Source organism: Hemitrygon akajei, chromosome 6 (genome assembly GCF_048418815.1).
Source record: "Hemitrygon akajei chromosome 6, sHemAka1.3, whole genome shotgun sequence".
NCBI classification, from domain to species: Eukaryota; Metazoa; Chordata; class Chondrichthyes; order Myliobatiformes; family Dasyatidae; genus Hemitrygon; species Hemitrygon akajei.
In genome coordinates this window covers 135,216,701-135,229,065 of record NC_133129.1, presented here as the reverse complement: position 1 = coordinate 135,229,065, position 12,365 = coordinate 135,216,701, and the positions used below count along the sequence as shown (strand labels likewise).

At 42.1% G+C, this 12,365-nt stretch overlaps 1 protein-coding gene across 6 annotated transcripts in view; it reads right to left on the bottom strand.

Moving 5' to 3' along the window:
• The window catches only part of pgghg (protein-glucosylgalactosylhydroxylysine glucosidase), a 59,600-nt gene that overhangs the window by 38,971 nt on the left and 8,264 nt on the right, over positions 1–12,365 (bottom strand). For all 6 annotated transcript variants that reach the window (XM_073049321.1, XM_073049322.1, XM_073049323.1 and 3 more), the window contains exons 3-5: positions 11,525–11,735; positions 4,585–5,023; positions 2,898–3,017 (exon numbers count right to left, since the gene is read on the bottom strand). In XM_073049321.1, the coding sequence (XP_072905422.1) occupies positions 2,898–3,017; positions 4,585–5,023; positions 11,525–11,735 (770 nt within the window). The remainder of the gene's footprint in view (positions 1–2,897; positions 3,018–4,584; positions 5,024–11,524; positions 11,736–12,365) is intronic.

The window sequence follows — 12,365 nt, the reverse complement described above, 5'->3', positions numbered from 1 at the left end:
TTACGGCCTTCCCAGACGAATCCATAGCGATCAGGGGCGGGACTTTGAGAGCCGCCTTATCCATGAATTACTGACTATGCTTGGGGTTGAGAAATCCAGGACTACCCCTTATCACCCACAGGGAGATCCGCAGCCAGAGAGGTTCAACAGGACCCTGTTGGATATGCTCGGGACGCTGGAGATTGGGCAGAAAAGCAGGTGGAGTCGTCATATTGGACGATTGGTTCACTGTTACAATTGTACTCGCAATGATGCTACAGGATATTCGCCCTATTATCTGATGTTCGGGCGGGAAGCGAGGTTGCCCATTGACTTGTGTTTTGGGGGTGAAGTGGGTGAATTACCCGGGAAGTCCCATCTAAAGTATGTGTCCGACATGAAGAGGGAGTTACAGCGGGCGTACGAGTTGGCCGAGGCGGCGGCTACCAAACAAAATCAGAGGAACAAGATGCGGTATGATCGAAAGGTGAAGTTTGTTCAATTATTGCCGGGCGACCGGGTCCTTTTACGGAATTTGGGACTCCCTGGTAAGCACAAGTTGGCAGATCGATGGGCGGCCAGCCCCTATGAAATAGAGAGCCAGATGCCGAACCTGCCAGTTTACCGGGTGAAACCTGAGGATGGGAAAGGGCCTATCAAGGTACTCCATCGGAATCACCTGCTGCCGCTGGGTCAAGCGGTGCAGGTGGATATGGAGCCAGAGTGGGAGGTTACGCCTAGTACAAGGACTCTGCGAGGGCGCAGAGAAAGGGAAGAGCCCGCTGCTGAAGAGCGGGGACGGGTCCCTCGCCCGGAAATGGCTACTGATTCGGAAGAGGACGACTCAGATGAGTGGCCCCTGTACCCATTCGCTGGTGCTCCAGTACCAGGAGAGGAGGCTCCTGGCCCTTCCCATACTGAATTGGGTGAGAGGAGGGAAGGTCTTGAGGGTCAGATGGAGAGGCAGCCAACATTGGTGGGAGAGAGGGTGGAGCCCGAGCGTGAGACGGAGAGATCTCAGGTGAGGGAGGACCCCCGTGAGGAAGGGGAGGAGGGTCTGTCAGGTAGACCTGGGGTGTCCGAGACAGTGGGTTCGCAGGTGAAGAGGGAGCCCAGTGGGGCAGAAGGAGTATGGAGATCTCAGAGGATTAGGCGCCCCCCGGAGCAGTTGACATATGTGGTACCAGGTGATTTCTACTGCTCTGGGTAGTTATGTCACTGCTTTCTGCACCTGGGTTGGGTTTTGTGTGTTGCAAGAAGCTTTGGGGAACTCTAGTAATGCCATGAGGGCATGACATTTGCTGGTGGGGAGAGAATGTACAATGTCCTGTGTATGTTACTAAAAAGGGCTTCTTTGGTTTGTTACGAGTAGGGATGTTTCTTTGTCTGTTAAATGTTTCTCTCGCCGTTGTTTCGCTTTGGAATGGCTGATATGGTAATTGTATTTATTTGTTAATCAATGGGGAATGTTATTGTGTTTTGTGAGGCTGGGAACTTGGGGGAGGGGTTGCGCGGGCTTGGGGGTGAAGGGAGTCGGGAGGGAGACGCCGAGGAAGGTGGAAGTGCGCTTGGAAGACCACCGGGGAGTCCGAGGTGGAAGACGTGGAGGTCGGAGGCAAGCGACGAGGGGTCGGATGGTTCGATGGTTGAGCTCCAACGATGTGCACTAACTGACTGAACTTTGATAAGTTGGCGCCTTTTGTTTTATATATAGTACTGCCTAATACTCTTTTAATTTTAGTAAACTCTTTAAAGTGTATTTCATACCGGTATTTGTTGTGGGTTTGATACTGTGGGCGGGCGCGAGGCATAAACACGATTCTCACAGCACCTGCGTGTACGGGAGGCGGGGTTGGTGAGTGGCTGGATCTCCTTTTCCCCTAGACATATACCAGCCTTTTGGGTAAGTGTTACAAAGGTATTACCTGCAGATATTATATACAGAACACAAGCATCAGGACTTGTTTTTATTTCCATTTCACTCCATTTAACTATTTGCTTTCTGGTCTATTTATGTTATATGATTTGAGCAATTCTTATGATGATCCAAAGTTTAGTGGACTCTGCTCTCTAAATTTAGATAGATAGATAGATACTTTATTCATCCCCATGGGGAAATTCAACATTTTTTCCAATGTCCCATACACTTGTTGTAGCAAAAACTCATTACATACAATACTTAACTCAGTAATAATATGATATGCATCTAAATCACTAACTCAAAAAGCATTAATAATAGCATTAATTTATGGCAGAGAATTCCACCCAACCTATCTAATATATAAGTTTTAAATCAGGACTTATGTTTTGGAGGTACTGTGCAAGGAACTTTATTCCTTCTTGCTAAAAAGTGCATGTGGAAGTTAAACTTCACAGACCATCAGCTCTCTGGCCTCCACTTAATTAAGTATTACTGTATAGAGAGAAAACGTTTGAAATATTTTGATAAAATCTGTTATGAGGGTAACTCAGGGTAATTCAGCTCGCTGCTCCATGATGTATACTCAACTCCGTGCTGAACTAAGGGACAGACTCTCTTTGTGGATTTCAGTTCAGAATGCATTTACTTACATTTATTGTTTGCATGATTTGCTTCTTTGTTTTGTGACTGTCGGTTAGGAGACCAAGGTTGTACAACGTACACATACTTTGATTAAAATAAATGAACTTAGAACCTTTAAGTTCTGGATGCAGGTTGAAAAAAAAGAACAGGTGGATGGCAAAATCTTCTTGTTAAAATACCCATCTACCTCTTCACTGCAATACTGTGAACATGCCAGGATTGCAAAGAAAAGCACTAATGGGAATTCAGGGCAGAAGAGAAATGGGGAAAATCTAATCACTGATAAATTATAGGTAGAAGGCTGCAAGTCTACAATGCAAGGGGTTGCTGGTTTTAAGTGATATCATTTTCTTACCAAGAAACCTTGTTGTGCTGCAATGGACTTAGCAGCAGGGAGTGTTCGAATTCGGTTCTTCAGAAGGATAGCAGCTAATTCCGGATAGAATACAAGCACGACAGGGTACAACCATATTTCCTGAAACAAGCAATGTTAAACATTTAATAGAGAATGACAATTTATATTTGGCACAAGATAATTAATGTCACTAAATAAAAGCGGTTCTGTCTGGAAGGCACCACCTTCCCGACCCACGACCACGACCACCTAGGACGAGAACAGCAGATACCTGGGAACACCACCACTTGGAAATCCCCCTCCAAGTCACTCACCATCCTGACTTGGAAACATATCGCTGTTCCTTCTTTGTCGCCGGGACAAAATCCTGGAATTCCCTCCCTAACAGCACTGTGGGTGTACCTACACCTCAGGGACTGCAGTGGTTTAAGAAGGCAGCTCATCACCACCTTCTCAAGACAACTAGGGATGGACGATAAATGCTGATGACACCCACATCCCGTAAATGAATACATTTTTTTTTAAAAAATCACTAATTGTGACAGTCAGTTTATGAGAACAAAAAACTGAGGAAGCTATCCATCTGAAATAAAAATAGGAAATGCTGAAAATACTCCGAGTGTCAGACAGGATCTATGGAAGCAGAGTCAGCACTAACATTTCAGGACAGAATACCAATTTAAAGTCGATAATAGTAACAAATGACTTTTCCAATGGTTTAATGTATCACATGACCTCATGGTGAACCTGTCATTTAGTGTCCAATGCATGCACAGTGGATCTCTGCATTACAGTCAGAAAACTGTATAATAATAAAAATTATGTTATTTTGCTCTTCTACTCCACTGAAAAGATCTAAAACAGGTGGAATATCAGTGTTGTCTCAGACAGTGGCCTCGAAACACAAGGCTAATTGGAAGAAATTTGAAAATAGAACAGAAAAACTCAGCAGGTCAAGAGCATCTTTGTGGGCAAAATTTGCTCAAAGTTTCTAGTATTTTCTGCCTATCTTTTATTTCTCTAAACCAACTTCAGCCTTAAATCATAAGATTTTGTTTCACCGACATGTCCTAGAAATAATAGTTTCTTAGATTCCCAGACAAGAATCTTAAAAAATTTGAATAAATTAAGATAAAATGTACATGTAATTGTTTCTTTTAAATTGCAACTGTCCTGAGGCAATAGCATTAATCTACTACATCAAATGCTTTGGCTTTATTCTGAATCAGCACCTAGAACCAAACCCCTTAATTGCTCTGTTCGGTTTTTGGGGCAAGACAGATTTATGTCTGGGTCCGACCAAATGCCAAATACGATCCTTTGCCTCTCTCCTGGCTAGACGCTTGATCCTCCTTAGATGGAGAGATTTGGATTTGGGGTTTTTTAATTTGTAAAATGTTTTGATGGGATTTGGGGTTTTTTAATTTGTAAAATGTTTTGAAAAACTAATTTAAAAAAATTTTTTAAAAATGCTTTGGCTTGCCATTATCCTTCCATAGCTAGCCCAACTTTCCTAATCCTTATCTCACCTACGACAGAATCGGCAATAATGCCAATAAAATTGAAATTAGCTTAATCCAGCATCATCCAGCCACTGAGCACTCAGTCACTGTAGTGGGAGGAGAGATATAGTCATATATCCTACATATTTTAAATAAATGACTGGCTCTTCACCAAAATCTCCTACCTGGTCCCAGAAGATGTGCCCAAAGTAATCTTCTCCTTTACCCCCGTTGGAGAGGCCCCCAGGACTTAGACCAATGTACTGAAAGTCTGCAGGCTTCTCTGGGGGGAGGGCACTAAGCACATAGTAGAGGCATCCATGTAGTACCCGGTTTAGCCTCCTACATCCTCTCAAACTGATGCGGCTCTGCCTCCACAATGTGGTCCAAGCTAATACATGTGACGAGTAAAGTTGATTTGACTGCACCAGGGTCTGTCCTTCTGCAAAGCACTCCTTAACTCGCTCTTCTGTGTCAGCTACTGCAGTCAGGAATACCCAAGACCTACTCTGCTCAGTAGGCAGCAGCGTCAGGGACTCCTCCGGAAGTGGCATCAAGATCATGTGAACACTTTGCCTTGCAGAACCTTTAACCTCTGGGGTAATTGTTTCTCCATGGATGTACCTAAATTATAAAGAAAATCGATAAGAAAAATCTATAGTAAACAAGTCACCTGGCCTGGGTGGGGTTCACCTTAGGGTGAAGAGTAAGCTAAGTGCATACAAACTTAACTGAAATTTAACGTTTCAATGGGGCTGTTGTTGCGTGAATGAAATCACCAGAGAGAGTTACTGGGAGATACAAAGCAGCTTCTTTATTCGACAAAACAAGGTACAGCAGGCATCGTCATACTGAGACGCTTTCAGTGGAAAGGTCTGCTGCCCAACATTTATTATTTGCTACACACACAAAAGGCAATTCCATATTTACAAAGTATAGACAATGCTTTCCTTTGAAGCTACATACAAACTTCACACCTCCCAATTACACCCATCCCACCGGCGCCAGCAGCATCTGGACTGGTAATCACAGCTTTTAGGAAATGCATTGTTACAAATTAAATCCACAGTACATTGTCAAGGAACAAAAGACTGGTGGCCAAAGCCATTTGCTAAATGTGAATGACCTAAACCCAAAAATCACTCTAATGGTAATAAAGCTTCATAATATAAAATGCTCAAAGTAATCAACTGTACAGAGACTGAGAAAAGCAGACTGCAGGTATTCAGATGAGATCATTTCAAAGCTTATTAGGGTGAGGTCCCGGTTCTTTGTTAATACATGGGCGTTAAACTACTATGCTAAGATACTGTATCCTAGGAAATAAATAATCTGTAAATAAATGTAAAATCAAGACAAGAAAATCAGTGACAAAAGGTAAAGAGATCATTCCCTAGCTGATCTGGGAGATCTGTGGCTGCAACTCAAATACTGTAGATACAACGAACCGGGGGACAGATGGACACAATACCAGGATATCAGTGTGTTATTGGTTCTATGCGAGGTAAACAGTATGTCATCAATTTTTGTAAATTTGCACTGAAAAACGAGTGTTGGATAATTTGAAATGGTTAATGTGACTAAGAGTGAGGCAGTTTTCTAAAGGAGCACTGACATATCCCACATAATAAAGTATCCTATATGATTAATTGATGCGTAGTATTAGAGGGAATTACAGTAGATTGAAATGGAAAGTTTATATTGACAGTTGATGAAAACCAATACTAAGGAAATATTTATCCATTGGATAGATACATACAGTGGAAAAAAAGACGTGGAAGAATTTTATGTTCACATTTGGAATTAAATGTGAAACTCTGGTCTTCTAGATATTGCATTTCATTTGAATCTTTACTCGCATTTTAAATATGTTATAATCTTTGTAATTCAGTGTCACACTGTATCAGTGTGACACATTTAAGTAGACTAGTGTGGGATAATTTTTTAAAATTAAAACAAACCTGTAGTAATTTACCCTACGAGTGGACATGAGGTGAACACTGTATAATGCTTGGCACCAATGCCCGTCAGAGTTGCTTAGCACATGATTTATATGAGGAGAACAAAATACTCAGCTTGAATACACGAGTGGCCAGTTTATTAGGTATACCTCAACACCTGCTCATTAATGCAAACATCAAATCAGCCAATCATGTGACAGCATAAAAGCATAAAAACATGGTCAAGTTCAGTTGCTGTTCAGACCAAACATCAGAATGGGGAAGAAATGTGATCAAAGTGACTTTGACCATGGAGTGATTGCTGGTGCCAGATGGGGTGGTTTGACTATCTCAGAAACTGCTGATCTCCTGGGATTTTCATGCGCAACAGTCCCGAGAGCTTACAGAGAATGGTGTGAAAAACAAACAAGAAAAATATCCAGTGAACAGCAGTTCTGTGGACAAAATCGCCTTGTTAATGAGAGGTCAGGGAGAATGGCCAGACTGGTTCAAGTGAACAGGAAGGTGACAGTAACTGGAACAACCGTGTGTTACAACGGTGGTGTGCAGAAGAGCATCTCTCAACATGCAACTTGTCAAATCGTGAAGTGGATGCAGCAGCAGCAGTACAGCAGCAGAAGGCCACAAACATACACCCAGTGACCACTGTATTAGATACAGGAGGTACCTAATAAAGTGGACACGGCATGTACATAGACAGCAATGGTCCTACTATCCACTGAGACTCCATAGTCATTTGAGTGAGCTACAGATAGACTGACAGTGCCCATATCAGCAGCTCCAAACCAGAAACTGAGAGAGAAAAGAGTAAGTTGATTTCAGTAAAAGAGTTTATTTTAGTTCATTTCTTGGCACCTCTTTGATGCAACCAAAGTATTTTTTCAAAATTTGAAATGTTTTCCATAGGAAACAAAGTCCTCAGAACATTGATAAACCATCAAGGGATTATTCAAGTTTTCCAGTCACTCTACAACAATTAGATACCTAATTTAAAATGTTGATGGTACCTGGGATTCAGGTAGAAGTGGGACATTAAAACGAGAAGATGGTTAGCTATTGTGATGTTCAATGAAGCATCTTCTAATGAAGAAAATTTTGAAGATTTTAATGTTCAGTTCCAGAAATCAACCATTGAAAAAAATAGTTAAATCTGCCTTCAGAAACCAGTGTAACATCGAAGCATTAAAAATATAGAAGCAAGGGTTGCAATGGATAAAGAAGTTAAGGTTGCACACATTTTAAGTGATACAGAAATTATAGATTTTAAATGATGCAATAAATTATGGGAACTTGAAAGATAGTGGTAAAGACTTTGAAAACATTCAGAATTAGAAGGACCTGTCCTCTGTTACTTCTGTGTTCACCACAGTCCTCAGATAGTATTAGTATGGTGTTCTGATCTTACGGTCTTTTGGTCAATTATTCAACAGTAAGTTATGCAGCTGTATAGCTTGCTGCATATTTTGGCCCAGCACCAAGGACATGCCCTCTTCTCATCGTTACCATCAAGTAGGGGGTAGGAGGCAGGAGCTGTGCCTGAAGGCACACGCTCAGTGATTCAGGAACAGCTTCTTCCCCTTTGCCATCCGATTCCTAAATGGGCACTGAACCAGTGAACACTAGAACCATGGAACCATAGAACATTACAGCACAGAAACAGGCCTTTTGGCCCTTCTTGGCTGTGCCGAACCATTTTTCTGGCTAGTCCCACTGACCTGCACCTGGCCCATATCCCTCCATACCCCTCTCATCCATGTACCTGTCCAAGTTTTTCTTAAATGTTAAAAGTGAGCCTGCATTTACAACTTCAAGGGGCAGCTCATTCCACACTCCCACCACTCTCTGTGTGAAGAAGCCCCCCCTAATGTTTGCTTTAAACGTTTCCCCTTTCACCCTTAACCCATGTCCTCTGGTTTTTTTCTCCCCTACCCTCAGTGGAAAAAGCCTGCTTGCATTCACTCTATCTATACCCATCATAATTTTATATACCTCTATCAAGTCTCCCCTCATTCTTCTACACCCCAGGGAATAAAGTCCTAACCTATTCACCCTTCCTCAGTTTCACAAGTCCCGGCAACATCCTACCTTACAACTTTTTTAAAATTTTCTATTTTTGCACTACTTAATAAAATTTAACTATTTAATAAAATATATACTTACTGTAATTCAGTTTTTTTCCTATTCTTATCGTGTATTGCATTGTACTGCTGCCACAAAGTTAACAAATTTCACGACATATGCTAGTGATACTAAACCTGATTCTGGTTATATTTTTAGGCATAAAGGAGTCTATGTACTGGGTGGATATCCTTGATTTACTCATAGGAGTTCTAGAGTTTGCCATGGAGCTCAGGATCATGATTCCAAAGAGGTACAACAAGCAATAGAGAAAAGACAAGTTCAATTGACCTCTTCTGTGTTAGATGAGAGATGTGACGAGAAGAGAGCATGGCCTGGATGATGGGAGTCCTTAATGATGGATGCACTTTCTTGTGGCAGCACTGCTTGTCATGTTTAAGGAATCAACAGATGACCTGGATGAATACTTCAGGGTTGTCACCAACTTTTTAAAGACCCTTGTGGGCGAGTGTGTCCCCACAAAATCATTCAGAGTCTTACCAAACCAGAAACCAAGAGGTTTGCAACCTGCTGAGGGCTAGATCAGCGGTGTTCAGGTCCAGCAACCAAGGAAAGTACAAGAGCTCTAGGCATGACCTCCAGAAAGCCACCTCACATGCAAGGTGGCAATTATGAACCAAACCCGAATGACAGAAAGATGTTTGACAGTTGTGGCAGGGTTTGAACACGATCACCTCTTACAAAGCAAAATTCGGCAACATACAATCAGTGGGCACGCCGTTACCCCTGTACACCTGCTCATTCATGTAAATATCTAATCAGCCAATCAGGTGTCAGCAAATCACTGTAGAAAAGTACGGGGGCAAGATCAACAAGCTTAGTTGTAGTTCAGGCCAAACATTAGAATGGTGAAGAAATGTGATCCAAGTGACTTTGATTGTGGAATGATTGTTGGTGTTAGACAGGGTGGTTTGAGATCAGAAACTGCTGATCTCCTGGGCTTTTCACACACACTAGGCTCTAGAGTTTACACAGCATGGTGCAAGAAACAAAAATCATCCAGTGAGCAGCAGTTCTACAGCTGACAATGCCTTGTTAATGAGAGAGTGGCCAGACTAGTTCAAGCTAACAGTCATTCAAATACCCATAAGTTACAACAATGGTGTGCAGAAGAGCATCTATGAACACACATGTTGAACCTTGAAGTGGAAGGGCTACAGAAGCAGAGGACCACACAGTTTCCACTCTGTACCTAATAAAGTGGCCACTGAGTGTTTGTGAGCTCAATGCCTTTGATGTTCGCTTTAACCAACAAAACATGGAGGCACCTTCACAAACTCCCACAGTCGCCAATGACCCTGTGATTTCATTCCCTGAGGTCAATGTGAGAGCATCCTTCAGGAGGCTGAACACACAGAGCGCATCTGGCCCAGACGGTGTATCTTGCTGAATACTGAAAACCTGTGCTAATCAGCTGCTGGAGTGTTTACTAACATCTTTAACCTTTGCTACAGCAGTATCCACCTACTTCATACAGATACCCTAGAAGAACACTGTAACCTGCTTCAATGACTACTGCCCGGTAGCTCTTCCATCCGCTGGGATGAAGTGCTTTGAGAGGCTGGGCTTATCCACTCCTGCCTGAAGAGTGACTTGGATCTGCTCCAGTTTTCCTACCGTCACAACAGGTCAGCACTAAATGACATTTCATTCAGCCCTGGAACACCTGAACAGTGAAGATGTATACATCAGGATGCTCCTCATTGACTACAGCTCTGCATTCAAACTACCATCCCCTCAAAACTAATCAATAAGCTCCAAGACCTAGACTCTGATACCTCCTTCTGCTACTGGGTTCTCGATTTCCTCACTTGCAGACCCTAGTGAGTTTGGATTGGCAACAACATCTCCTCTACAATCAGCAGGTACACCACAAAGCTTAACCTCTTGCTCTACTAACTTCATACTTATGACCATGAGACTAATTACAGCTCCAAATGCCATATTTAAGTTTGCCGATGACACCATTGGTGTTAGCTGAATCAAAGGTGTTGACGAATCAGGTGGGAGATTGAAAATCTGTTTGAATATTGTCACAACGATAACCTCTCAATGTCAGCAAAACCAAAGAGCCGATTACTGACTACAGAAGCAGGAAACCAGCGGGGCATCAGCCAGTCCTCATAGGAGAATCGGAGGTGTAGAGCGTCAGTAACTTTAAATTCCTCAGCGTTATCATTTCAGAGGATCGGTCCTGGGTCCGTCACATAAAGGCCAGCACTAAGAAGGCACAACAGTGCCTCTACTTTCTTAGAAGTTTGCGCAGATTCGGCAAGTTACCTAAAGCTTCGACAGACTTCTATAGATGCACAGTGGAGAGTATCTGACTGGTTGCATCACAGCCTAGTACGGAAACACTAAGAGCAAGAATGGAAAAGCCAGTAAAACGTGGGGGATACGGCCCAGCCCCACCTTTCAGTGCATCTACAAGGAGCTCTGCCATAAGAAAGCAGCATCCATCGTCAAGGGCCTCCACCATTTAGACCTTGCACTCTTCTGCTGTCCCATTGGGAAGGAGGTACAAGAACCTTAGCTGTCACACCACCAGGTTCAGGAACAGTTATTACCCTTCAACCATCAGGCTCCTGATGGTTATCATCATGAACCAGCATGGATAACTTCACTCAACTCAACACTGAACTGATTCCTCAACCTATGGACTCACTTTCAAGGACTCCACAACTCATGTTCTCAGTATCGTTTATTTACTATTTATTTACTACTGTTATTACATTTTTTGTATTTGCACAGTTTATATTCTTTTACACAGTGGTTGTTTGTTAGTCTTTGTGTGTAATTTTTCATTGATTCTATTGTATTTTTTTGTTCTATTCTAAGGAAAATGAACCTCAGGGTCGTATTTGGTGATATATATATATGCACTTTGATAATAAATTTACTTTGAACTTTATATATTTGATTAATCAGAATAGGTCAAGCCTAGAATATACTGGATGACTGAGCTTTTGATATATATGCATTGTTGTCCCCAAGTGCAAGACAAGAATTATTCACAGACACTTACATTGCTTCCATGAAGTCTGGTCCTCTTCTAAAATCAATATTCTGGCTTTGGGGAACAAACATTGACTCTATCTCCACTGTGAATTGCTCCTTGGAAACGGTAATCCGTTCCATAGTTATGGTGAGAGCCATGAGATGGACCTGACTGCGATGGGCAAATATCTGCTGGGTCACCATAAAATCCTTGGTCTTTGTAGTGCTGTAAAATGTACCTAGCAAAAGGAAAACCGGAACCATTATACACCCCAGAGAAAGGAATACTGGCAAGAAATAGCCATTGATAAAGTTCTCCTTTATTGCAACTAGGACATTAAATCTTTTTCAAAAACACATTTGTTGAAGAAAGGAATCTCATGCCTTTGTTTTCTCTCCTGGAATGCTAAAGCTGGCCCTCCCATGGCAAGATAAGTATGAGATGTTTCAACCTTAGGCTATGAAAGAATTTAGACATGATACAGTAGGATATCATGCGACAATTAAATAGTGAACCTGATGACCCAGAATAAATAGACAGCATGGGAAAACAAAGGGAAATAGCATGTTGAACTTATTTAACATTAACAAAAGCAGTCAGCCACTAAATTGCCATCAGCTCCTGACAGGGAAAACAAATTTGTCCCAATCCCCAGCTCATTCACTGCCCTTAAATTTAACCTCTCTCACCTGTTTTTCCCCTATCTAAAGTCTGTTACTGTTTCCACCACAATTCCAGTCAGTGACTTGGAGTTCATAACTACTCTCTGCATGAAAAAAATTGCCCTTGTGATTCCTTTACACTTTCAGCCCAACGTTTTAAATCTATACTTCTGGTCCTTGAACCATGCATTAATAGGAGGATCTTC